At 51.7% G+C, this 26,469-nt stretch overlaps 1 protein-coding gene across 3 annotated transcripts; it reads right to left on the reverse strand.

Annotated features, from left to right (window-relative positions):
• Positions 1–18,275: 18,275 nt before the first annotated feature.
• Positions 18,276–19,783, reverse strand: C1QL2 (complement C1q like 2). Of its 3 annotated transcripts, none has more exons than XM_088022160.1 (3): positions 19,432–19,783; positions 19,100–19,386; positions 18,276–18,455 (listed from the first exon to the last, which is right to left on the reverse strand). In XM_088022160.1, exons 1-3 carry the CDS (start codon positions 19,781–19,783, stop codon positions 18,276–18,278), a joined length of 819 nt encoding a protein of 272 aa, XP_087878286.1. The 3 variants fall into 3 exon arrangements, with proteins under 3 accessions (XP_087878286.1, XP_087878287.1, XP_027957031.1); XM_088022161.1 differs by having other exon boundaries at positions 19,100–19,353; positions 19,402–19,783; XM_028101230.2 differs by having other exon boundaries at positions 19,100–19,783.
• Positions 19,784–26,469: the final 6,686 nt, after the last annotated feature.

Consider the following 26,469-nt stretch of genomic DNA (forward strand, 5'->3'; position numbering starts at 1 on the left):
AAATTTTTTCCTGGGGACATGTAGGACTTTTATGAGCCAGAAAAAAATAACAAAAGCCATTTTCTAGTAAAGAAAAAGAGAAGGAACATCCTTGACCCTTATTTGCTTATATATATTATCTACAGAATGTCTAAAACTTACCAAAAATAAAAAGTCCCTACGGGCTTAGGGAAGAAGAAGGCAAGATGAAAATGTGTTCTACCTAATTTGTAAGCACCTATAGGAATGGAAAATAGAACTGGGGAGGCTCTCTCTTCCCCATGGTAGGTCCCCCAGTAGGGTCAGCAGACCTCGGGTGTCCACACCTGCTCTGCTGCCCTGGATGGAAGCCACGGAGCTGTGCTCACAGAGCGTAAGTATGTGGCCAGAGACACGGATGGAGTCATGGCTTCATGCTGCTCCAACATCGGGGCTCCCCATCCTGGAGAGCAGGAGCCATGGACCATGTCCCGGGGCCACACCAGGAGCTGTGAGAGCAGGGGTGGAAGCCAGCCCTGGGGGTAACAGAGAAGGCTTCCTGGAGGAGAGGACTCCCAGGCTGGCTTGAGGGACAAGTGGAAGGTGACTGAATGAAGGGGGGGGGAAGGTTTCCAGGCTACAGTGACTGGATGGGGACAAGGGGGCTGAGGAGCGAGAGAGTGTGGCATGAGACTCGGGCAAATGTAAATATCAGTGATTTGGCTTGACTGCCACGTGGGGTGTGTGGAGACCGGGAGCCAACAGGGGCAAGGGAAGGACCTGTCTGTGGGCTAAAGACCTTGGGCTACCCAGGTCACAGGAAGCCTTTGGTGAAGTTTACAGGACAGGGAGGGGGTAGAAATACCGTGGGGATTCAGCAGTGAACAGGAAGAAGAGTGCCCGCTCTCATGGAGTCCTAGAGCTGAGTCAGGGCCCTAGCTGGGCCTTGTGTGTAGGAGTGGGGTATGTCCATGACGCACTCCTCTAGATATTTCCTTGGGCACCTGGGTCAGTGGCGTGCTGTTCCCCTGAGTAGTTTGTGGGTGTGAGTGAGGGACTGGGAGGAGGAGGGCATATTCAGCCCACTTAAAGACCTGTGGGCATTGACACTGACCAGCCAGAAGAGACTTGGAGCTGGACCCAACTGTGCCAGGGGTTAACCCTCTAGTTACCACAGTGGTAACACAGCGGAGGCTTAGGGGTTCTGGGGCAGGTGGGGTGGCTCAGGGCAGTGGTTATCCACCAACCAGTATGAAAGTATCTACATATTTAAGTATCTAAGTAAAAATGTAAATATCTTAACTCACCAACATGGCTCTCCTGGTATCTACCAACTGGCTCTCAGCTCTGGGTGGGGGGATTCAGAAGTTTGTTTCACACTTGTTGGAACCGAGGTGGCGGTTGAGCGGCTGAGTGGAGCTGGGCAGGAGGCTGGGACCAGAGGTTTCTAGCACTGGGTGGGTGGAGGGGGGAGTGTGCACAGCAGAGAGGCTGGCATCCCACACCCGGCCCCTACCCCCTAGCCCTCCTAATACCTGGAAGAGTGCGTCATTGAAACTGGTTTTTCTTAGGCATTGATGGAGTGTGAACAATTCCATTGCCTTCCTTCCCCCCCCCCTTAACTTTCCCCTAAGCACTCTGTATTTTTCTTAAAAGCTCTTTTATTATAGAATAAAATGTACCTGTCATCTAACTGCATTTTGCTGGAGCCAGCTCTCAAGACTGCAAATCTGCCTGCTCCTGAACCAGCCCATTTTTCCCTCCACTGTGGGACAAAGGGGGCTGGAAGGGGGCCTCAAGTCCCAGTGCCCAGACAGTCTGGGGGGAGGGAGGCAGGATAGGTTTCCAGTATCTCCCATTCAGCATAGAGCTGAACACTCAGTAGGTGATAAAGATGCGGGCAAAAGACAGGGATGGGAGTTCCAGACTGAATTCTCTTGGAAAGGATGACAGATATATCAGGCTTTGTGAGCTAAGCAAAACCACCCATTTTGGAAGTTTCCACCACTTTGTTGCTCCATAAACCAAGACCAAAAGCTGTGGACATGACCAAATACCACAGTGTTTACAATGAAGGGTGGTCTTCTGGACCATTTGAGGTACAACCTGGATGTCCTCTGCACATTTGTTTGTGCCTTGCATTCACTCTAAAATACATCTGAGTTTGTGCTAGTCAGCCTGCCCGCCAGAGCCCCAACTCACACATGTCCCTTGTTCCTCCCTTTACTCTTGGCTCCTGTTGCCCTGAAGAGAGCCCCAGACTATTGATGATCTGTGAGTAGAGCTCCTGGGTACTTTGTCGAACTTGGCACAGGGTGAGGGCCTGCAAGCCTGTGTCGCCAGCACACGGTGAACCAGCTCCTGTGGAGAGAGCTCATCTTGGATCCTGGGACAGGGCCCTGCATCCAGGGGGCACTCTGTATGTATATATTCACTCAACAAACATTTATCAAGCGCCTCTTCGTCATAAGACAGGAGATAAGCAAACAAAGTGACTGCCCTTCTGGAGCTTACTTTCTAGTGGGGGAGACAGGCAGTGGGGGAAGAAGCGGCAGGTGTAGGGGCAAGTGCATTCAAGAAAGCTACAGCCAGAGAGGGGCTGTGTGGGGAGGTCCGGGAAGGCCTCTCCGAGGAGGTGACGTCTCAGTGGACACCTGAATGAAATAAGGGAAGGAGCTTTGATAATACCTGGGGGGAACAGTATTCCAGATAAAGGAGCAGCAGGGCAAAGGCCATGAGCAGTAGAGTGCTTGACCAGCTGCAGAGCATCAGCAAGGCCAGCATGCCCCAGCCAGCCGGTGGGTGAGGATGGGAGGCCACAGGGGGGCAGCGCCAGATAGCAGTGATGACCCCATGAATGAATGAAGGAAGGAAGGAAGGAAGGAAGGGGGACTCAGGAGAAGGGAATCTAAATTCAGGCCATGGGTCACCTACATGATCGGGAACAAGTCACTCTAAGCCTCTGTCCTCTCATCCCCCCACATATAAGAAAAAGAAAATCATCATTTGAGCCCAACTCATTGCAATGAGAATTTACTCCCAAAAGAGCCAGGACTAGGGATTAAGAGGACATGGTCTGGAGTCACAGTGCTGCCGTTTTCGAGCCGAGTGACCGTGGACAGATCATTTCACCTCTCTGAGCCTCAGTCTCCTCATCTGTAAAATGGGAATCATGGTGCGTGCCCTGCCAACTCAGAGGGTTGTAGTCTGTAGTCAAACATCTTGGCCCACGTTGGAATGGTTTGAATGCCACACCGGTCATGCAAATAGAGGGGCTTGCTGAACACCTGTGGGTGGGTGAAACCTGATGTTCCCACCCCGAGGGCCTAGCTTGACCTCTCACTCTGCCCCTCCAGGCTCTTCCTGGGACAGCTCTTCCTCTTCCATCCTCACCCTCAGCATTCTCTAGCCCCTGTTTTTCTTCAGCCTCTGTGTCCTGCACAGAGTACACCACTTGCCCTGTAGAAAATGGGTGCTCTGTCCTTAGGGGAAAAGGGAACCATCTTGCTCTCCTCCATCCACCTGTGTCCTGAAAGATCTTTCAACATGGACATCACACCCCACCTATCCCCTGCTTCCAAGCCTTCCCTGGTTCCCCAGGCCCTCAAATATCTCAGCTCCATCTCATGTCACACAGACCTCTTACTAGTCTTTGGCTATATGCAACCAGTTTTAATTTCTCTAGACAATATATATCATTTTCTTTGCCTGGAATGTCCTCTCCTGTGCCACCAACTCTTACCCAAATGCCTGGAGAACTCCTATGCATCCTGCAAAACCCAGTAGAGATGTCTCTTTGAAGGCAAGCCTCCTGGAACCTCTGCTCTTTCCTTCACAGATGTCAGCCCTTCTTTCTGCTGTGCTCCTCTAGACCTTGTCCACACTTCCCTCATTGTCCTTATACCACGATGCCTTTGACAAGTTTGTCTTGTCCCTGCACTAGATGACGCATGACTGCATGGAGATAGCATCCGGAGCATCCCTGCTGCCCCAGCACCTATAACAGGACTTGGCACATAGTAGATGGTCATGAAACTTTTATTGAGAGGAAATGAAACACACCTGGGGGGGTGCATTTGGCGGAGACAGCCCCTGTGTCTTGAAACTCAAAGCGATTTAGAGTGATCTCCCCAAATGGCACAAGTGTGCGCTGGGTAGTCTTTTCCTTCCTGCTGTATGTGGCAGCTCCAAAGTGAGGGGAAGGCCAGTCATCTACATTCTGAATTTAGTGTATATTACCAATGACCACATTATTGAGACAGACATTTTAGAGGCCCTCGTACTGACCCAGGTAAGAAAGGCTCTAAATTTAGTGCCCCAAACATGGAGGCTGGTGAATTTGTAGCCTCACAAATGACCCACGTTGAGTAGGAAGCTGAATTCGATTTGCATGTCAGAGGAGTGTTATCTGGTACCTGATGTAAGATTAATTTTATTATTAAATTATCAACACTGATTTACTGAGAAATACGGTACTGCCGGGAGCTATTTTTAACCTCTTGCCTCAGCCCCGCTCAGCAAACAAATCATCCTTTGAAGGACACTGCATTTGCAAAAGTGAATTAGGTGAATAAATATCCATCTATTCATGAAGTTTCTTTATTGGGAAATAAATAAATAACGGCCCTTGAATGCCTTCATTGTCCCCCCAGCAGGTTTCCACCAGGATGACGGGCTCTCTGCAGGGAGGACTGAAGGGGCCACCATGGGAGGCGCTGGTCTGGTGGGGTAGTGGTTGGGAGAGGCACCGGCCTGGGGCCTGTGAGCTCTGTGAGCCTCAGGGCCTCGGCCAGGGCTGGGGGGCTGGCCATGACCTCCCACCCCGGGCTGCGGAGTAGGGGCAGTCCGGGTCCAGCTTAGTGCCTGGAGCATCCCCCCGCTAGCCAGGAAGGATGCGAGCTGGGGTTCTGAGACCAGCCTGTGGTGGCTCTGCCACTTAACTATATCTGGAACCTTGTGCAAGTTACTTAGCCTTTCCATGCCTCCGTTTTCTCGTGCATAACATGGGGATGATTCCTACCTCCTTATTGGGTGGTTGAGGAGATTAAATCAAGTCCCAGGTGCAAAGCACTGAGAAGAGTACCTGGGGCATAGCAAGAGCCCAGGAAATTGCACTTATTGGTCCAGTCACTATCGTTGTTGGGACAGGGAGAAAAGCAGAGACAGAAGAATCCCTCAAGAGGGAGTCATATCATGTCCTAGAGGAGGCCTCGGAATCAGATCTGGATTCTGATTTCAGCTGTGTTCAGCTCCCCACCCAGCTGTGTCACCCTGGGTAAGCTGCTTGCTTTTTCTGTTCCTCAGATTCCAAATCCATGGAATGAGCGTCATCATGCCACCTCTGCAGGGCAAAAAAAAGGACATCAGAAATATAATGTATACAACATGGTACCTGGCACTGAGGAAGTTCTCGGTAAACAATGGCTGGTTAGTAACAGGAGGGTTATTCTTGTTAAGATTAAGGCAGTCCATTCCTGAATTCTCAGGGCTCCATTTTCCCTCTTCTTGCCCTCCCCTTCAACAATCTGGTACTCATCTGAGATGAAATGAGAATCAAGAATCCACCCTGAAGGAGAAAGATAGGCTCAATGTCTTGAACCAATGACACCTTTATTTAAAATTTTGATTGTTTACTGTGGATCGCAATGATTTTGAGATTTTAAATATTGCATTAAAAGTATTTATCTTAATTACTGAGGTTTCTCTGCGCCCCCTTACATTTGTGCCTCACCCTAGTCCCGGGACCTGCAGAGAGGCAAGAAAGAGCCTCCGTGTGGGGGAACCAGAAGCTCCATCTGGCTGCTGTGGGTGGGGAGAGGTGGGCCACAAGGTGGCAGGGCCAGATCATGCTGCTCCAGCCCACCAGATTTGGGACTCGGGGATTACCCTGTAAATGTCAGAAGACATGGGAGGTTTACCCAACAAGGAGCTGAGTGTGATTGACTGCCATTTGATCATGCTTGGACTCCCTTTGCCCCAACTCCTGGAGTGGGAATAATGGAGAATTAACTAGGAAAACTTGGCTGAGCCCCCAGCCCCCAGCAGCATCCAGCAAGCAATCATGATCTGGTGTCCGCTCACACAGTGAAAACAATTACTTGCTGTTTAAGGGCTGGGGCTATAATAAGGTCCCTAACGTGGCAGCCCCATTATTCCAGTGATAGAAAGGAGGCAGCGGGCAGCAGGCAGGGGGACTTCGTGAGCTGCCCAAAACACACATGTTAGAGACAGCCTCTCATGTTCCTCAGTCCTGGAGCTCAGCTGTGCAAGTGCCTCCTCTTGGGCCCCAGCCTCGTGTACACCAGACTAGGTGATGGCTTTGCTTATTTCCTCAAGAAGCTCCTCTCTTCAATTAGTAACTTAACAGCACAGTAGAATAAGACACAGCCCTAAGTTTCTCCTTCAGCAGCCAGACCTCCCAATACAGTGCTGACCACAGTGTAGGACTTGTGACATGCTCCTCCAGAAATGGGGGGTGCATGCAAGCCACGGTCAGCCACATCCCACTCGGCAAAGGTGGCCAACTAAGCCAAGGGGACAGCCTGCAGCCACGGGCCAAGCAAGCGCTCACATGGCACATGATGCAACCAAACTCAAGGCAAGAGTCATGCCATGCCCCAGACTCTCACTATCTTGCAGAAGTGGCAGGAAGCACCTTGAGTTTTGCCTCAAGGGAAGAGCCAAATCCTCGGCTACCTCACAAATTTGCAGGAGGCTGATCTTGCCTTACAATTCTAGCCTTACTGATGGTTAACTGCTTGTTCTTCGATGCCAGTTGCTTGGGAGTAGACCCATCAGAGGTTGTCACGCTTCCTGCTGGGCTGGTTCACTGATGGGTGAGCTGGGCAAGGGCTCTACCCCATCTCTCTCAGTAAGGAGCCATTTAAAGGAAGTGAGGAAAGAGTGGATGGAGGCTTCTGGAAGTCTGCCACTGATTGGGAGTTCTTTTGGATAGACATCATCTCACCTACATAGGGCCTGGCACACAGGTATGCATTGAATACATGAATGATGGATGGATGGATGATGGATGACTGATGATGGGTGGATGGATGGGTGGATGGATGGATGGATGGATGGATGGGATGGATAGATAGGTGAATAGATGGATGAATGAATGGATAGATGAATGGATGATTAGGTGGATGGATGGATGGATGGATGGATGGATGGATGGATGGATGGATGGATAACCTAGTAGCTATACCCAGAAGGTTATGCGAGGGTTGGGGTAAATGAAAGTGATCTGCTCTAAATAGCCTGGAATAGGGGGTGGGAATCTGTCTTTTTACTCCCTCCCCCCTCATGATTACCACATCTGGACCTCTCACTTTGAGCCAACAAAAGCTCTTAGAATCCAACGGAATGACTAGGCGGTCATTTCTAGTACAACTGTTTACCAGCTGTGTGGCTTTGGAGCAATCACTTCTTTTATCTTAAGCTATCTTCATGACCATATCTTATCTTTTACCGGTCAACGGAAGTGTAAGAGCTGGCCCACCCAGCACCCAGGGTCATTACAGAGATAAAATGGGAAGGAGCTTTCTGTAATCTTTGCATGCTGGGTAAGAAACAATAGATGAGATAGTTGCAGTGTGCTTTGGAGAATATCAAGTAAAATACAAGTGTTAAGTTGCTGCTGGGTTATGCCCAGGTATCTGCAATGGTGTTTCCAGGACACCATGATTTTGGGTCCCTTAGGTACCTCCAACCCCTGCTCTGAGTTATTGCTTCTCCTAACCTCCTCCATCATGCAGGCCTTAGGCTTAGACCCCACCCCACCCTCCAGCCCACCCCAAATACAAACTCCAAACACATTTCCAAGAGAGGCAGCCACAAAGTTTACTCTGTGTGTTGGAGGCAAGGGGAATGAACCAATGGCATACAACTCTTCCATCTTTCCAACGTGGGGTAAGAAGGCCCCAATAAATGAGGTGTTCTGGGCCAGAGACAGCACCATTGCAACTGATGCTGTTGTCCCCCTCCATATACACAAGCACCCACATATACACACACCCCATCCCACACACAAGCATCCTGGCCACAATAAACCTGCAACACACTATCCCCCAAAACACACACATAAATCACAACTACTTCAACACATACACATTCCATATGCACGCGCACGCACCCACACACACACACACACACACACACACACACACACACACACACAGGGACCGAAAGACTCCATGAGAACCCTCCCAGAGGCAAGCCCCACTCCCATGTCTTTGCCCATGCTGGTCCCTCCCCATCAGACTAGCACCTCAAGCTCTTGCCAGTCCCCCACCACAATACGGCCTTCCAAGAGGCCAATATGGCCTTTGTTTCTCCTCTCCTGACCCCACCCTGGGCTCAGTGACTCCCTCCTTGTTGCAGTCTCCTCCCTGCTCCAGGTTCTCTGCGCTGGGCCCTGCTCTGGTTCCTCTCCTCCCCTGAGAGTTTCTGCAGGACTGAGTCAAGTCTCAGGACATTTTGACCCCAGGGCCTACCACAGAGCTCAATGTAGATAAATCAATAAGTCTTTGGAGAATGAATACATAACTAGCAAATCTTCAGTGTGAGTCTTTTCTGCTCAAACCCATTGCAGACTAATAAGGATGATGACTATTAGATGGCAAACCCCAACTCAGAGGTCACCACCTCCAGGAAGCCCTCCTGATCACTCCAGTCCTTCCCAGGTCCTCTCAGTTCCAGATAGAAATCCCCTGTACCTAGAGCAGCCATCTGAGCAGCCCTTCCCCCCATGGGCATGGTCTCACCACATACCTCAGCATCTCTGTGGGGCAGAGGAGGGGCTCTGTTGCTGGAGAGATCTGGGCTCCAAATCAGGCTCTGTGACTTCTTAGCTGTGCGTCTGCGTTACAGGTCAGTTAAGTTCTCTAGTCTTAGTACTCTCAGCTGTGAGATGAAAAGAATAACACCCATCTTAAAGGGCCGCAGAGTTTTAAATGACATCAACACTAGTCCCTGGCACCTCCCAGAAGGTGTGCTATCATCATTGACAATTATTCCTGTCACCGGCCAGACTGAAAGAAGGTAGCACCCAGGCCCCCTGCCACAGTGCTGGGCACACAGTGGATATCGATTGGGCAGATTTTGAATGGAACAGGTGGCAAACTGGTTTTCAAAGTCTGGAGGCCAGTGGACTTCTCCCATCAGACTTCTCCCATTGGACTCTGTGCCTTCCATCAGGGTCTGGGTCTCGGGGGCATGCATCCTGGAGGTGGGGAAAGAAAGAAGAAACCAGCCTTCCAAAGACTTGTAAGGTCCATATCCATCCCATGGAGGCAGAGCAAGCCTTGAAGGAGTGCAAGGCCTGGGCTGCATGCCCTCAACGTACCCTCTCGAATGGGCTGTGATGAACCTCCCCCCACCCAGCCCTGGGAGCTTCAGCGGGGGATTAGTGGGTGTTCTTACTATGCATGGCAAGAGGCCCTGAGCCACTGGGCTGTGCTCGTCAATTTGAAATCAGGCTGTGATAGAGCTGGGCCGTCAATGGGGGTTTGCATATTCATGCAGCAGAGCCTTGAGATTTAGTCATGGCTCCAGGCCCAATTATGCAGGGGTTTATTAGCCTGGGAGTCAACAAGGGAGCCCCACCAGGATCTGCACAGGATCACTGCATACATAACCAACGTATAGGGACCAAGCCAGGCACCATTTACCACGTGGTTCCTCCTCTCTGGGAGGCCAAGCCATGAACACTGGAAAAGGCACTGGTTTGGATTCTGACTTTGACGTTACAACTGTTGAAAATGGCCTCTCACCTCCTCATCTGTGAAATGGGTGAAATTATCTTTACCTCACAGGCTTACTGAAAGGATTGCAGACGTGTTTGGGAAATGCCCTTGGCGGCCCCTAAGACATTGACACACTCATAAATACTGGCTGTTGACACTGAAATCCTGCCCCTTCTCATTCCAAGCAGCCTTGGTTTGGTGCTTCCCAAAATGTGTCAGCTCAGGACAGAAGAGAACAGTCCCTAACAACACCTACCATCCCCAGGTCGCAAGCACTTACTCTGTACCTCATACTCTGTTATAACATCTCATTAACTCCTCCCAAACATCCATGTGGTAGGAGCACTGGCCCCATTTTACAGATGGGGAAAGTGAGGCTTAGCCAGTTAAATAATCTGTCAAAGTGTAACAGAGCCAGTTTATGGTGAAGGTGAATTTGAATCCAAATTCAAAGACTATTCTGAGTTCCACTGAATATCAGTAGCTTAGAAAAGTGGCCAGTGGTACAGGTAGAAAGTGACTTTTTTAAAAATAAATGTTTGAATGCAGATAATAACTAACTTTTGCGGAGCACTTCCCATTAAGATAGTTGATATCCATTAGCTCATTCATTCCCCCATTAGCCTTATGAAATCGGTGGCATTTTATGGAAGAGCGAACAGTAGCTCAGAGAGGTTATATGCAAATCTCAGATTACCAATGGATCAGTATTGAGAGACAGGGCATTGGATTATAAATTGTAGAGCCTTTGAATCAGACAGACCTGAGCTTAAAATTTGAGGCATCGCCTTGCTGTTGATCTTGAGCAAATCACCAGCCCTCTCCGTGCCTCAGTTTCACCCCTCTGCCAGAGTTGCTGTGAGAACTTTTGAACTATTTCACCTTCTTCCTTGTCTAGATTAAGCAAGATTACACAGATAAAGGGCTCAGCTCAATAAAAAAAAAAGGTTAAAACCACTTTTTTTTTCTTTCCACAGACTCTGTGTCCATGACCTGGTTGCTTTTAAAGGGTTGAGCTATTTTAGTGCTCACAGTTGCTGCCCACTGCTCAGTCTGGTTCCAGAGCACACGTCAGATGCCCAGTGTGGCCTGGCATCCCTCTGTCAGGGTCAGTCTCTTCGGCTGGCCTGGAGTCACCATGCATCAGAGGACAATGCCCTCCCTGCCCCACCTCCTTCCCCCTCCCCAAGGTTCAGGGAACAGCAGAGAGGCACCAGCGCCCAGCCCTGGGCACAGGAACTGCAAGGGAGGAAGGGAAAGGGGGAGGGGGCCATTCTCCAAACCTCTTGGGCCTGGGGACCTGGGTATAAAGCTGAGCAGCCAAATGGGTGCTGAGTTCCTGCCTGCTTCTCACTCACAAAACCGCACTCAGAAACTGCAAAAAAGCTGCGTCCACTTGGAATAAGAGATGTCATTTACTAATTCCCCCAAAGGCCCATGTGGGCAAGCAGACACACACCATTAAAAAACCACAGCTCTAGGGCTCCTGGGTGGCTCAGTCAGTTAAGCATCTGTGTGCCTTCAGCTTGGGTCATGATCCCAGGGTCCTGGGATTGAGCCCTACGTCAGGCTCCCTGCTCAGTGAGGAGTCTGCTTCTCCCTCTCCCTCTGCTCCCCCTGCTTGTGCTCTCTCTCTCTCTCTGACAAATAAATAAATATAAATAAATAAATAAATAAATAAATAAATAAATAAATAAAATCTTAAAAAAAAAAACTACAGCTCTGCCAATCTGCTGCCCAAGAGTCAAAATCAAAAGCGGTATTCTCTCTAAGAAATCCTCCAGCACCATCCTGGCCCCGGACTCCAGCAACCCTGCCTCCACGAACCTTCTCCCTCCCTCCCATACATCACATCTCCAGCAAGTTTCCAAAGTTGGAAGCAACACAGGCAGCAGCCAAGGACCATCTTAACCAGAGACCAGGATGCCTGGAGCTGGGCATCCCCCCACCCCCCCACCCCTGCTCACACACACAACCAGGAGTCCCCTTCCCTCCTCCAGGGCCAGCAGGGGCCAACCAGGGCTGGCTGGAGTTCATCTCTTTCCTCCATTCACCCAGTCCCAGGGGAGGGCCTCTGGATGGAGATCAAAGGCCAGGAGGTAGCCAGCGAGAACAGGAGGGGCAGCACTTGAATAATCTACAAACTGGGTAAAGACATCGTTTCTATTGCTTCAGACGTGAGGCGGGATTTTCCCACTTGAGGGTAGAACCTGTCTCAAAGTGGAAGAGCAATCCGGTTAGCAGAGGCTGTTCCTCTGCAGGAGCAGGAATGCCAGAAACGGCTGACAGGTCTAGGGGAGGCTGATCTGTTTTAGCAACCTGAGTTCCTTGTCCGTGGAACAATGGTGCACACCTTGGTCAAAAGAGACAAGGCGCACCAACTGCCCCCCAAGAGCTGCTCCAGAGTGATCGTTAAGGGAAAGAGCAGGTGTAGAACAGTGTTTAGAGTTTTATATTCTTCGTGAACAAAACCACACAAATGTGCATTTGCCAAGTTGGGAAGAATACAAACCAAGCTGTTAGCAGAAATTACCGCTGGGGAAGGAGATTGCCTCAGGAGAGGGGGAGTTTTTACTTTCGGTCTCCTTTTCTCTATACTGTTTACATTCTTTGCAAGTGCGTCTTACGTAAACAGTTTTTCAAATGGTGTTTTTCATTGGGAGAAAATAGAAGAATCCAGACAGAAAAGCACCCACCGAGGGACCCCACTGGAAGTGAGGCTGCTGCCCAGGCAGCCCCAGAAGGCTAACAGACATCCTGGAGGCTCTGGGGAGGGAACTTAAATCAGCCCAGAAGCCACATTGTGGCAGTCGTCATAAATTCATGTCAACTGGAAGGTTCTGCTCATTTCCAGAGGTGTAACCGTGGCCTTGAACATTGCAGTCAGTGTTCCTTTTCACAATCTTTCCCATTCATCCAAACCCTATAAACCCAGGGCCCGTGAGTGGAGGCAGACGGGGACCAATTAGTCAAGAGCAGTATTCAGCTTGCTGGGAAAATCACCTTGATCCCACTACAAAGTCAGACACCCCAGTGGAAGTCTTTCCAAAATCTACCCTCTCAGGATCCCCCAGGATTCCCCCATCCATTCGTCCATCCATCCATCCATCCATCTTGCAAATTTTTATTGAGTACCTGCTATATACCGAGCACCATTCTAAGAACTGGGGAGAGCGGGGGAAGGTTCAGTGGCAATTCACACAGACGATGGCTCTACCTTTGCAAAGCCTACAGTCCATGGGGAAGACAGACAACCAAACTATAATGTGATTACAGCAGTGTGGCCAGCACCATGGTGGGGAAGGTCACAGCTCCGTGGACCTTCAGGGACGGGGAGTAGAGGAGGCACAGGGTGAGGCTGGGGGCTAGTGGATGTGACCTGCCAACTGAGCCCTGAAGGAGGGCTCAGGGGCTCCCTTCCCTGATGGAAGCCAGCCCAGGGGGAACAGCATGAGTGGTGCATGAAACAGTGAGAAGGGAGAGAATGAGAAGTTCTGGAAATAAGCTGATGGCAATTATCAGGGGAGAGAGGTTACGTGGGGAGCCTCCCCAGAAATGCTCTGATGCAGCATCCCCCTCAGAGTGTTTGATGGGGAGGCTTGTTTGTAGCAATGCACCCGGACTGTGGTTTGTAAGATCTCACCTCCCTGCCCTGCCCATATTCCCCAAAGAGTCTGGGCTCTGGGGTCAAACAGAACTTAGTGGCAGTCCTGGCCTTCACTTTGGGCAAGTCTCAGAAAACAAACAAAAAAACGAACAAACAAACAACAACAAAAAAAAACCTCTGTGAGCCTCTGTTTCCCCGTCTGTAACATGGGGCTAATAGCAATACTTACTTCACAGGGGTGTTGTGAGGAAGCAAACTGAGCCCTAGCACCAATCCCTGGCACATCATAAGGTGTTCCTAAAGGAAAACTGTCGTTCTGCCTGGATTGACCATGACTTGGTGAGTATCAAAGCTCAATGATAGGCACATGAGAGCTCAATGGACTATTCTGTTTTCTTCTGAGTATTTTTGAAATTATTATGGTAAAATATATTTTTAAAAACTATGTCTCGTATTATTTCTGCGAGTGCTGCTCTGATCCATGCTCCTCTGGGGAGTGTTCCTGTTTGTTGAAGGGAATCAGAGTATGACAAATACAAGAGACCAGAACCTCCCTCCAAAATTCTTCACTTCCACCTGCCAAGTTCACTCTCCCCAATATTCAGAGGGGCCTGAGAGAGAGCCTGCACCCCCTGGCCCGTCCTGGTCCCATGGCTTGGTTCCAGTGCCAACATCAAAGCTTCAAAATCAGGTGTAAAATGGAAATATTGAAATTCGAGTTTTATTTATTTTTCATCCAAAAAAAGAGAGAGAAATCAAGCATTCCTAATACTTAAAATACAGATTGGAGCTGTGCTCGCAAAAAAGTAAAGTGTGCAGCCTTAACTTGTGACACATAAAAGAGCATATTTTCTTGCCTAAGAGTCTGGAAAAATGGCAACTCGAAGGGAAACACATGGATTAACCCTTATTTCTTTTGGTTCCAGTGAGAGGAGAACTTTCCCCAAGATTGGTTAGCCAGCTGGAAGAAAGTGACTGACTCGACTGTGGAGATCCGTTGATGGATATGAATACAAAAAGATAGAAACATTTTTTTAAAGTATGGATTGACAGTAGTCTACGTAAATTATTCACAAGTCAAACACACAGATTGGGTGTGAGTGCTCAAAAAATGTTTGTCCAATGGGACTGCATGATCAGTGAAGTCTGGAGGAACTGGTCTCCATAATATAGCCCCTCTACCGTGTCATCAGAGCTCCATGCAGAGGGGGACCTGGATGCTTTGTCATCTGCAGAGCGGAGTCATCTGCTCACAACAGATGGGAGGAAAATGTAGTGGAAAGCATAACTTCTATCTGAATTTCCAGGGCCGGGTGTGTATCTCATGCACTCAGGCAATCCTGAAAATAATTAGTCACATAGACGTAAACTCTGGGAATAAAGAAAGGGGCCTCTCACCAATCAGGGACAGTCATGCCCACTGCACCTGCAAGGTGCCCCCCTCCCCACCACCAAAAGGGAGAAGGGAGAGCTATTATAAGAGAAGGTGGTCAAGAGACCCTAAGGAGAAGGGGCGTGGGAGGTTGCTGATGGAGACAGATCCAAATGGAGCATTTGGAGTTGGTGACCTAAGATCCTACTGGGCCATCAACGAGGACCCCAAGGCCAGGACCTTCAGCCAATCCTCAGGAGCGGGAGCCTCCATCTGGGGTGCTCTCTGCTGGCAGCCTGGGCCCAAGAAGCAGGGCCATCTCTTCTTGCCTGACCCTTTGGAGGGTGCTGAGACTCCCTGCATCAGAGGATGTAAGAAAGGGTAGGAAGTGTGTCCCACCCATTTGATCTCTTCTCAAAGGCCTGTGAACTCTGGGAGGTGGACATGCTTGGTCTGGGCAGCTGGGCAGAAGCTCGGCCTAGAGGTCAGGTCCTGGGTCAGCCTTTTAGCTTTGTGAACCTGGGCATGTCACTGGACCTCCCGGAGCCCTAATTTCCCCGCCTCCCAAACGAACAGAACAAGAACTTTTCTACTTCCTGAGAGATGCCAGTATAGTAATCCCATCCTAAGAACACAGAAAATGGACCCAAAAGCAAGTAGGAAATTAAGACAATACTTTCTAAGTATAATTGGTAATAATTCTCTACTCAACTAGAGACGAGAAGGGTAGGGGTCTGGGGCAAATGGTTTCTTGCATTCCACAAGAACCGCAAGACGGATAGCCCACCAAGTTGGCGGCAGGGGGAGGCCTGGTGTCCCCATTCCTCCCTGCCTCCATCTCAGGGCATCCTCCAGAGATCATGGGATCGTGGACTTCAGTGAGTCCGGAGGGTCCTGCCTGGGATACGGAGAATGTGCAGACGCAGAGGTGGTCCTGGGCGGGTGTGCTCCTGCCTCCAGCCTGCCATCTCATCAATCTATCATCCTCTTAGCAGGTGACACCTCTGGAAGCTCCTCCCAGCTGCCAGGGCATTAGAATTGCAAGAAACCCAGTTGCATCAGGGAATACAGATGGAGGAATCTCAGATTCAACTGTGTCTAAGTATTGTGAACAGCCAGACCGGGACAAGGCATTTCTACTGCCACCGAAGGGGAGTGGCGGGGGTTTTGTTAGAAGTACAAATTGCTTCTTAATGCAGAGGATAAAGCTGGGCTCGGGCACCTCCTTAGAAATTCCTCCCGCTCCCAGGGAAGCCACCACTGCATGTCAATTTTAATTTTTGAAATTTAAACCAAGGGCTTTGCGTCTAAGCTCCATCTCATCGGAGGAAGGGGAGGAATAAGTCAAAAAGGATTAAGGGCCCATGGGGGATTGCAGATCCATAGCAATTAGACTTCATTTGGGTCTCAGACATTTGGTTTTAATCGCATTTCTGGATGATACAATCGACAAGGCATCAGAAATTGATACGTATGCAACTGTAGATGGGGCCTGACTCTGCCCTCCCCAATTCCCGGGCTCAGCTGGGTTTGGGCTCCACAATCAGGGGGGTGGACTGGGGTGGGGTGGGGAACTGGGGTTCCGTTTGGGTCTGGAACTGGAGAGATGGTGGTGGTGGTGGTGGTGGTGGTGGTGGGGTGTGTGTGTGTGTGTGTGTGTGTGTGTGTGTGTGTGTGTGTGTGTATACATGTTTTCCCCCCGGCTCTCTTGGAGCACTTTATCCCTGGACTCAAAGCAGATGCAATCATCGCTAATATTCAAGTGAATGACAATGAAACCTTATTCAAATAAAATAAGAGCATAAAGAGGAATAACGACAGTGACAGGACTCAAGGCAGGGGGTGTAATTGTCTCTCAGATCGGACTCAACAGCTTTCAGCATCCTCCAAGAATTAAAGTCCAGCACGATGCAATTTGGGGGCAGACATCCAGCCTTGAACACTGTCACACACCACATGGACATGGACCTACGAATGTGTGTGTTTGTGCACGTGTGTCCCTTGGATTAGTGATGACAGCCATAACATTATATCTATATGAGGGGTGCATGTGCACGCGCGTATTTCCAGCTTTACCCAGGTACACGCACTCCAGGGTCGCCTCTGCGCACACACATTTCTTTTCAAACAACCAACTGGTCAAAACAAGCTCAGTAGGCACTAACAGGTTGCTAGCTGGTTATTTTGTAGGTAACTTACTGTTTATCAGAACTCAGTGATTTAAAAACGAAACAGAAAAGTAAAAAGAAAAAAAATCAAAGCCATGTGGGGTGTTTTCCTAACTCGTGAATGTGGAATTGTGAAGGGAAGTAAAGAGGGGAGACCAAACAAGCACACTGGGGTTCAGAGCAGGTGCCCCACATCACCGTGCAAATGGAAGGCAAGACCCAGAAAAAGGATGCCCCCCCAATAGTGTCGATCTCACCACACGGTTCTGGGTGAATTCGGGGAACTGATGGTCCACAGAATTGTCTGTTTACCAGCTCTTTTGGGAGATGTGGATCTAGCTGGTGTATGAGCAAATGGACCTGTGCTGAGTATACTATGTGCAAGCGTGGGTGTATTTCTGCCGAGGACTTCTGCACTTCCTTTTAGGGCAAACATCTCAGAGATCACCTGCTGGAGAGTGCCTCATTCATGCCTCCCATTTGCAGCCCAGCGTGCCTCCGTGCCCCCCCCTTCTCCAGAAACTCTTGCCCTTTGACATCCTCCCATAAGGCTATCCTCTCCAGGGTCCTCTAACTTCCCCCCACCCTCCTTTGGGCTCTTCCTGTTCGGGGCTGAGCCCAGGGGAGCACATCCCCAAAGGGAGGGAGGCTGCCACCCCCTCTCCCCACATCTCTTCACCCACCCCAGGTGGCAGGGCCAAGGCAGTGGCCAGCAAGCAGGGTATATATGAGGCTACTCAGGGCCCAGTTAAGGTCTTTACGCCAAGGTAGATGTCTGGAGGCCCCCCCCCCCCCCGGTCCTGGGGCCACGCTGAGAGAGAGTCGGAGCCCATGGTCTAAAAACATAATTTAATGCATCAAGGTGGGTCTGACTCAGGAGTGCAGTGGCGAGGTGAGTTTTCCATTTGCTGGGATTCTGCTGCGGGTGGTTTCTGGCTGATGGACAGGGAAATTTGCACAGGTATTTTGGGTCACAAAGAAGGATGCCCCAAGGAGCTCCTGCTCACTTTGGCCTACCTCGCTGGCCAGGGCTAGGAGCCCTCGGTCTCAGGACAGTGGGAGAAGGAGGCGGGACTGGAAGGGCAGGCCTCCCGCCAGGCCTGTCCAGTCCAGTCAGGTTTGCAAAGTCTGAACTGAGCTGCCTGGCTTCCGGGGCTCGGGTTCACGCTCACCTCGCCACTCAGGCATCCCCTTCTCCCTCCCCAGGTAGGGGACAGGGACCGGGAGGATAGCCCAGAGTGGAGTGTGGTGAGTAGCAGACACACTGAGGTCGGAGCGGGGCAGGGAGGACGGCAGGGATGTGTCTTTTCCGTAGATGTCAGGAAGTGTCATGAAGCGAGAGTGGTCCTCTCCAGCCGGGTAACAGCTCTCCACCAGGGGCACAGGGTGGCCTGAGGCCACTCTGCCCCGCGCTCCCTGCGCTCCTAATCCGGGTACAGAAGAAAGCCAGAGAATGTGCTGTATTTGTTGTTGTTGCCTCCGTGCGCCTTCCCGCCGTCCAGCTTCACGTACACCTCGTCCCCTGAATCGAGGTGCAGCACCACGCTGTTACTAGCGTAGTCGTAGTTCTGGTCGGCGTCCTGAGCGATGGCACTGGCCCGGACCTGGGGGCGAGCCGCCAGAGCAGGTGGGCCAGGGCACCCCTGCCTGCGCCTTCCCCAACCCCCTTGGCGCCCCCCGCCCCAAACCCCGCCGGCATTCTGCCCCCAGCTCCAGGGACCACACTCCCACCCAGGCTCCTCTCTCTGTCTCCTCTCTCTCTCTCCAACTTGGCCAGCTCCTTTCCGGTCCCCTCCTCTCGGCAGCCGGCAAGTCAAGTCCCGGAAGGAAGGAGAGAGGGGGCTTCAATAAACTCTGACCCAGCGGGGAAGGGGGAGAGCCAGGGCACCAGGGCCGCGAAGAAAGAAGACCGGGGGGCAAAGGGGAGACGGGGGCGCCAAGGGAGAGCTAAAGAAGAATGAGGTTTCCGAGGAGCCCGCGGGGCTGCTGGCGGGTACGCTAGTAGCCGGCAAGTGCAGGTGGCGGGGTCTCTGGGCGCTCGGGGCACAGCCTGCCGCGCTACACTGGGACAAACTCGACCAGGGCGCACGGGGAAGCTGGATGCTGCGGCGCGCTCCCTCCCGGGGCTCGCCCGGGCGCTGGCGAGTGGGGAGAAAGGAGTCTGGTTTCCCAGGCGATTTGGGGCGCGGGGTGGGGAGGACGGTCTGCGGGGATTTGCGGGGGCCAGCGGCGGTGAAGGGTGACTGACCTGCCCGTTCTTGCAGAGGTCCGCCCACATGCTGGTGCCGTCGCCGCCGCGCATGAGGATGTGGTAGGTGAAGAAGTAGATGCCGCGCACCTGGCAGCTGAACTTGCCGGTAGTGGGGTCGTAGTGATTGCCGAGGTTGGTGACCACGTCGTCGAACTTGAGCACCTCGTAGCCTTCGTGGGGGCTCTTAAGACCCACGTAGAAGGCGATCTTGGGACCGCTGAAGGCGGCGCTCAGCGCGCCGGTCACTTCGCCTTCGGAGTCGCCGCCGCCCCCGGTTCCGCCACCTACCACCCCGACACCGCCTGTCGCGCCCGCCGTCAGCTGCAGGCCGGGCAGCCCCGGCCGCCCCGAATCGCCCTTCTCCCCCGGGGGACCCCTGGGTCCAGGCGGGCCCGGCTCTCCAGGGGGCCCCCGCGGCCCCGGTTTGCCGGGTCGTCCCGGGTCGCCCTTGGGTCCCTGGATGAAGGGGGGCGGAGGGTTGGCGCTCAGGTCCTGCATGACTTCCAGGGCGGCAGTGCTGGGTCCGGGCGGCGGCGCCTTGGCGCCCGCGGGCCCCCCCCCGGGTGCGGCGCTGTACGGGTCGCAGATCATGCGGCAGGTGCCCATCATCTCGTAGTGCGCCGCGCCGGGGGGCGCCGCCTGCAGCAGCAACGGCACGGCGATGAGCAGCCCCAGTGCCATGGCCAGGAGGACGCCGACGGCCGCCAGGCAGGCGCGCCGCCGCCGCTGCCACAGCCGGGAGGCGACCGCCACCAGCTCCTCCTTGCCGCCCGGGGAGGTAATGGTGGGGCGGCGCGGGCGGCCCCGCTCCCGGCGCTCGGGGCCCGACTCCGCGGATCCCGGCCGCGTCCCCGACGTGGCGACCCCCTGCTCCGGGCGCCCGACCACTTCTAGCGAGAGGCGCCTCGGCCCAGGTGCCGGTGCCCACCGCGCTGGGGCTGCTCGGGGAAGCCGCGGGGTCCGACGCGCATGGCGGGGGGCGCCCAGGCTGAGCCCTGCGCCCCACGGGTCCGGGCGGCGGCGGCTGGGGAGCGCCGGGTGCGGCTGCGGCGTCCCGCGCGGGCTCGGCGGCGTTGCCTCCTGCCCGGCTCGGCGGGGCTCGGCGGGGCTCGGCGCGCAGTGAGGGCGCCCCGGCTCCGCGGCGCTCTCTGCTCTGCTCTCCCGCTGCTCGCTGGCTCCCGCGCGGAGGGGGGACCCAGCTACCCTGACGTAAGGAGTCCGGGGCTGAGCGGCGGAGGCGGCGAGGCAGCGCGCGCTGCCATCACTCGGGAGACGGCGCCCTCATGTCATCAGCCTTCGGTCCTCCTCCTATCCCGCGGCGTCCTCGGCAGAGGCGGCAAAGGCGCAGTTCCTCCTGCGGCGCCCGGGAGCCACAAGTGGGCGCAGCGGGCGCATCCCCGGCCCCCGCGCCTCTTACACACCCACCGGCGGCCACCCTTGCGCGCCTCCCACCCACCGCACACACACGCCCACGCGCGCACTCACGGGCGGACGGCCGCCGCCGCCGGGCCTCCAAGGTTCCCGGAATCCCGGTGCCAGCAAGGTCTTTCGGCGGCGTCACCTAATCCATCCCCCCTGCCTGCAAGCGGGACCAGCCGTCAACCCAAGTCGAGAGAGCTCAGTCCCTCGAGGCCCTGGAACGAAGGACTCTCTGAAAGCCCTCCTGACTCACTTCTTCAGAACGAAATAAATCTTGCCTCTGGGAGCTCTTTCGCACACCTAGCCGGAGAACTCCAAGCTGTTAAATAGGCTCCAGAAGACCACCCCACCAACTCTTTGAAAACCTCAAAGCCCCCCGATACAAGAGTTTATTAGCCTCGGCCCCTTTCTTCCACCGAGAAAATCATTGGCCTTTATCCTCTGTATAAAGATGATTTGAATGCAAATCCTTGACACCCAGCACTTGGTGGTAACCTTGGGACACCCAGCTTCCACTCCCCACCCACCACTACCAGGCAGATCCACAGACAGAGTCCTTTGAACATAACCGGCTCTCCCTCCTACTGAGGTGGGTTTAGTTATATATTTAAAAAAAAAAAAAAAAAAAACAGTCCAAAGCCATTCTGAGCCAAAGTTTTGAATAAGCCGCGACACCAAATTTAGAGAAGAATTATCCATCTCCAAAGCAGCATGTGAGGATAAAGGAAGGATGGGAAACGCTCCTGTGTACTGGGAAGACCAGAAATCAAAAGCCGTGGTCTTGTGGTTCTGCTCTCACCCTGAGCAGCTGTGTGACTTTGGGCATTCCCTTCTCTGAGACTATCTTCCTAAAGCTCCAGCCACCCCCAACCCTGACATAGGAATGCCCCCCTGGAGGGGGGACCCTGGGAAGAAAGTCCAAGTGCTGATATCAGTTCTTGGCAATGCATCAGCATCTCTGGAACAATCGTGCACCCTCCCTGGCTATTGCTTTGAGAAGAACATACATTTATCAGGTGTTGTGTTCTTGTGCGTTACTTAAAAATCCTTTTTGTTTCTCTGGTCACTCTGGGTCATTTCCCCATCCCTCCCCACAGTGCTCCAGCCTCTTTATTCATGGGTGTATTTCCCAGGGCATCGCGTAAGATCTGTCACCTGGTACATATAGGCCCTCAGTACATATCTGTGGAAAAGATGACTGAACCTAGCCTGAAGCAAACTTTACCCAGGGGAGAAGGGGGAGAAGAAACTCATTTATTGGGCACCCACCTTGATGTATCAGGTGCTTTGCACATGCTCTTCACTTCCTCCTCCCAACATCCCTACAGATTAGCAATTGCTCTCCCATTATACAGATGAGAAAACAGAGGTTTTGAAAGTGTATGGTGCTGCCCAGTGTCCCCATCCACATGACAGAGCTCAACTCCTCATTCCCTGACGAGGGGCTCTGAGAATGTGGCGGTGAACTCTGTTGCCAGCTAGCTCCTGGGCACATTCTTCACTGGTTCAGGAGCCCTCCATTCCCTTCCCTAGGGCCACCCCTAAAACTCATGAGCCACAGTGATTCCAGGAGCCACACCGTCTGGTCCCAATCCCAGGTCTGCAGCTTTGTATCTATGTGACTTCGGGCAATTGCTTCACCTCTCTGAGCCTCAGTCTCCAGGTGTGAAGAATGGGAATGCCAAAAGTACCTGTCTCAGAGTTGTTAAGAGACTAAATGAGTTAATTAATATAAAGGCCTTAGAATAGCTGGCTAAGTAAAGGTTAGCTTTATTATTATTACCTATTGATACCTTAGACCCCCACCACCATGATCAAGACCACTAAGATGAGACATGTGGGTAGTAAGCAGGGTGGGGGGTAGATTTGTGAATTAAAAAGGAGAGAGACCCAAGACCACCTACATGCTCTATCCTTCCCCAAAGGAGAGAAGGGGGATCGGACCCCCACCCCGGCCTCAGGCCACCCCGCTCTGACTACCTGCCCTCCACCAAAACTGTCCAGAGTGTTTCTGGTCCCTAGTTCCACCAGGAAAAACGTTTTCCAGGCAGACCATCACTCAGTTTGAATTCCCCCAGCCCTGTAGACCACCATCCCCAAATCCCCGTGTTTTCACCCCTGCAGAATCTGGGCAGGGAAGAAGCAAGGAGGGGCAAATGTTTGAGGCTTTCACCAGGCTTTCACCCTCGCGGACTCAGGCAAAGTAACCTTTCCCAGGGATCAGCATTCCCAGGAGCACCGATGGCCTTGAAGGGAGGAGGGCTTCTCCCCAAGGCCAGCCCTCTACCAGGAGCAGGGATGGTGGCAGCTAGAACAGGTGGAGAGCAGGCAGTCTCCTGCCCCAGACCACAGGAGTCATCAGGTCCTTCCCCCTGCCCCCCTCCCTCCCTCTCACCATGGCAAAGCCAGACAGAGTGGCCTGCTAGAGCATTTGACACCCCTCCCCATCAGCCTGGCTTCTGCTCTCCCTGAGTGATTCTCGTCATCAGGACTGTCTTCTCATTAATATTAGTTATGACCTTTCTCGGCATATCGCCTTTCATTTAGACCATGGTTTTACATTTTAAGGCCCAGTAGTGACTCAAATCTACCTCAAATTGCCCGAGTAAGCCAGCCTGCATTTCTTGCACCAACATCTCCACCTTACAAAGCCCTTGTCGTCTGTGATATATAGTTGGACAGTTGGTCACACATTGTCTTATCTGACACTCTAATGAAACCCACCAGGAATCAGCCCCACTTTTCCTTATCAGTACTCCAGTGTCTTCAACGTGGGATGCCAGTCCCTGCTCATCTCTCTGGATTCACCCCTAAGTATCCTTCAAGTTCTGTCTAAGTGTCACTTCCTTGTCTGAAGTCTTCCTGACCTGTCTCCAAGCAGAGTTGACAATTCCTGCCCATGAACCCTTAAAGCACCTTGAATAGGGGCGCCTGAGTGGCCCAGTCAGTTAAGCGTCCTACTCTTGATTTTGGCTCAGGTCAGAATCTCGGAGTCGTGAGACTGAACCCCAATCAGCTCTGCACTGGACGTGGAGCCTGCTTACGATTCTCTCTCTCCCTCTCCCTCTGCCCTCCCCCACACTGCTCACTCTCTCTCTCCCTCTCTCAAAAGAAAAAAAAAGTCCCTTGAATATACATGCCCCTGCCGTCATATATCATATGATCAAATATTTGTTTACTTATTAACCTCCCCCAAAAGGCTGTGAGCTCCAATGGTTCAGGAATCACGTCATTCATTTGTTCCACAAATATTTGTTCATCCCTACTGTATGCCAGGCACTGTGCTACATGCACTCAGCACAGTGGTGAACAGTACGAGTCCTGTCCAGTCTAGCTATCCTGCAGGCCTCCCTATACCTCTTCTACTTGTGTCACCTGGGTTTATATTTAAATAGCTACTACCTGGCATGGCTGTTGGTTAGCATGCTTTCTTCAAATTAGATCTGTGCCCCCAAGTAGACTGTAAGCTCTTTAGAGACATCATCTTGAGTACATTGGCTGATCTCCTACCTACATCCCCAAGAGGAAGGGCAAGCATGAGATAAGGACAGAGAGTTAGGCAGGAGCCACATTACACAAGGTTTTGGTGTCCATGTTAAAAGGTGTGGATTTTATGCTGAGTGTAGTTGAGAGCCCCTGACGGAGTTTAAGTAGCACAACGCCATCTCCATTTTGCAAACAAGAGCCTGATTGCTATGTGGTGAATGGTGTGAGGAAGGGAACAGAAATTAGGAAACCAGTTTGGCGGCTGCTGTGTAATCCAGGCAAAGGTAATGGTGGCTTGGTGTGAGATAGTAGAAGAGAAGTAGGTAAATTCCATATGCATTTTGAACATGGAATCCATGGGTCTTGCTGATGGATTCAAGATGGAAGTTAAGAGAGGAGAAGGGAGAGGATGAGAAATCAAGGTCACCTCCGAAGAAATGGCTTCAGCAGCTGGGTGAATGGCCATGAGAAGGGGGATATTTGGGGAAGGATAATCCATTGTGGGAGATGGGAGGTGAGAGGTGGATGGAATCGTGAGCTCAGTTTGGTAATGTTAAGTTTGAGACATCAGTGAGCTCTTTGATGAAGACGTCACCTGGGCAGCGCAGATGAGTCCAGTACTCAGAGGTGAGGTCAAAAATGGAGATATACACCAGAAAGTCCTCAGGATACAGATTATTTGTAGCCTTGAGAGTGAAGAATGGAGAATGGGGGATGGAGAGAAGGAGAGGGAGAGCCCAGTCTCATGATGAACAAGCTCTCCACCCCAGGCATTCTGAAGCTGGATAGAGGAGAAGGGGAAATCTGCAACAGAGATTGAGAAGAAGTGGCCAGAGCAAGGAAGAAAACTAAGAGGATGGCTTACGGGGAAAAGCATTTCAAGAGGGAAGATATGATCAGTTATTGGGAAAGCTGCTAAAAGACAGAGTAAGATGAAGACAAAAAGTATCCAGTTGATGTGGCAGCATTGAAGTTATTGGGGACTGTGGGAAGGATAATGGCATGTGCTCACAAAACCATTTCCTTTTCCTCTTGGGCACAGGCAAACTGCATTTCCCAGCTTCCCCTGAAGACTGGTGGGGACATATGCTTGAACTCTGGCCAAGAGAATGTGAGCAGAAGTGATAGAAGCCATTTTCAGGCCTGGCCGCTATATTTTCCTATGCAATCTTCCAAGCTCTTTTTTCCTTTATCTAGCAGCTAGACCCAGAGGCTTCTGAGTTACCAGGGGGTGCAGAGGCACTTGATGAATGGAGCCTGAATCTCTTGAGCCCAAGATCATGACCTGAGTGCATGGAGCAGAGTCCCCTTTCCCCTCTTGCCCACGCCAACCCACACGAAACCATGAACTGAGTGAGAAATAAATCTGGATTGTGTTAGGTTACTAAAATTCGGGGGTTATCTGTTACAGCATTGGGGCTTGCCTGACTAATACAGGACTTTAGTAAGATCCTTCCCAGTCGCGAGGCAGGGGTAAACACTGGATTACAGTGAACTGAAGATGCGTGTTAGATGAGCAAAGGGAAACTGTGCACAGACAACTCTTGAGAAGCTTGAGAAGGGAGGGGACAGAGAACTGGGGTGGTAGCCAAATGCTGCTGTGGGATCCAGGATGTGAGGTTAACAATGGGAGAAAGATGGGCATGTTTATTTGTTAGTGAGAACGATGTAATATGAAGGGGGAAATCAACAATCAAGAGGGAGCCAGGATAACCCAGTGCCTGAAGTTCTTTGTAACCAACTCAGAACAGAAATGCAATAGAAGTTTGATATCTTTAGTAATAATAACAATAGGTAATGTTTACTGAGCACTGACCATCACCGGGGACTACACCAAGAGTTTTAGACACATTCATTCTTTTAATGTTCTGTGGGATGTGTGCCCTGCTTTACAGACGAAGAAATGGAGATAAATCTATATATTTACAAATATCATCGTTGTATATAATCTTCCCAGTAGTTGCTCCATATCTTGTTGGGATCCCAGCCACTAGGCCATTCTGCCTGAAGTTTTCGTGTGTGCTATTTTCATCTCCCAGCTAAAGGTAAGCCTCATAAGGGCAGGAACTATCATAAGAACATGGTAAGGGGCTCTTGGGTGGCTCAGTTGGTTAAGTGTCAGACTCTTGGTTTAGGCTCAGGTCATGGTCTCAGGGTCTCAGGGTCCTGGGATTGAGCCCCACGTTGGGCTCTAAACCCAGCGGGGAGTCTGCTTAAGGATTCTGTCTCTCCCTCTGCCTCTCCCCACTCTCGTGGGTTCTATCCCTCCCTCAAATAAATAAATGAATCTTAAAAAAAAAATAAGAATATGGTGTTTAATAAATATTTATAGTTCTTGACTATTGTATGTTGCTTGAAAATTTCCCTTATCTCATGTCATGGTTTGCTCAAAAAGATACTTTTTATGGTGGAAGAGTAAGAAAGGAGAGCAAGGAGGGGGCACTAACTTTACCAGTCATGCA

This window comes from Eumetopias jubatus, unplaced genomic scaffold (assembly GCF_037043125.1).
Source record: "Eumetopias jubatus isolate StellerSeaLion01/CBP00866 unplaced genomic scaffold, mEumJub1_p1.0 scaffold_3, whole genome shotgun sequence".
Taxonomy (NCBI): Eukaryota; Metazoa; Chordata; class Mammalia; order Carnivora; family Otariidae; genus Eumetopias; species Eumetopias jubatus.

Excerpts from the sequence above, each read along its gene's own strand:
- C1QL2 (XM_028101230.2), bottom strand. The coding sequence starts at position 19,783 with ATGGCACTGGGGCTGCTCATCGCCGTGCCGTTGCTGCTGCAGGCGGCG. Across the intron at positions 18,456-19,099 it reads ACCTCTGCAAGAACGGGCAG|GTCCGGGCCAGTGCCATCGC; the intron begins GTCAGTCACCCT and ends GCTCGCCCCCAG.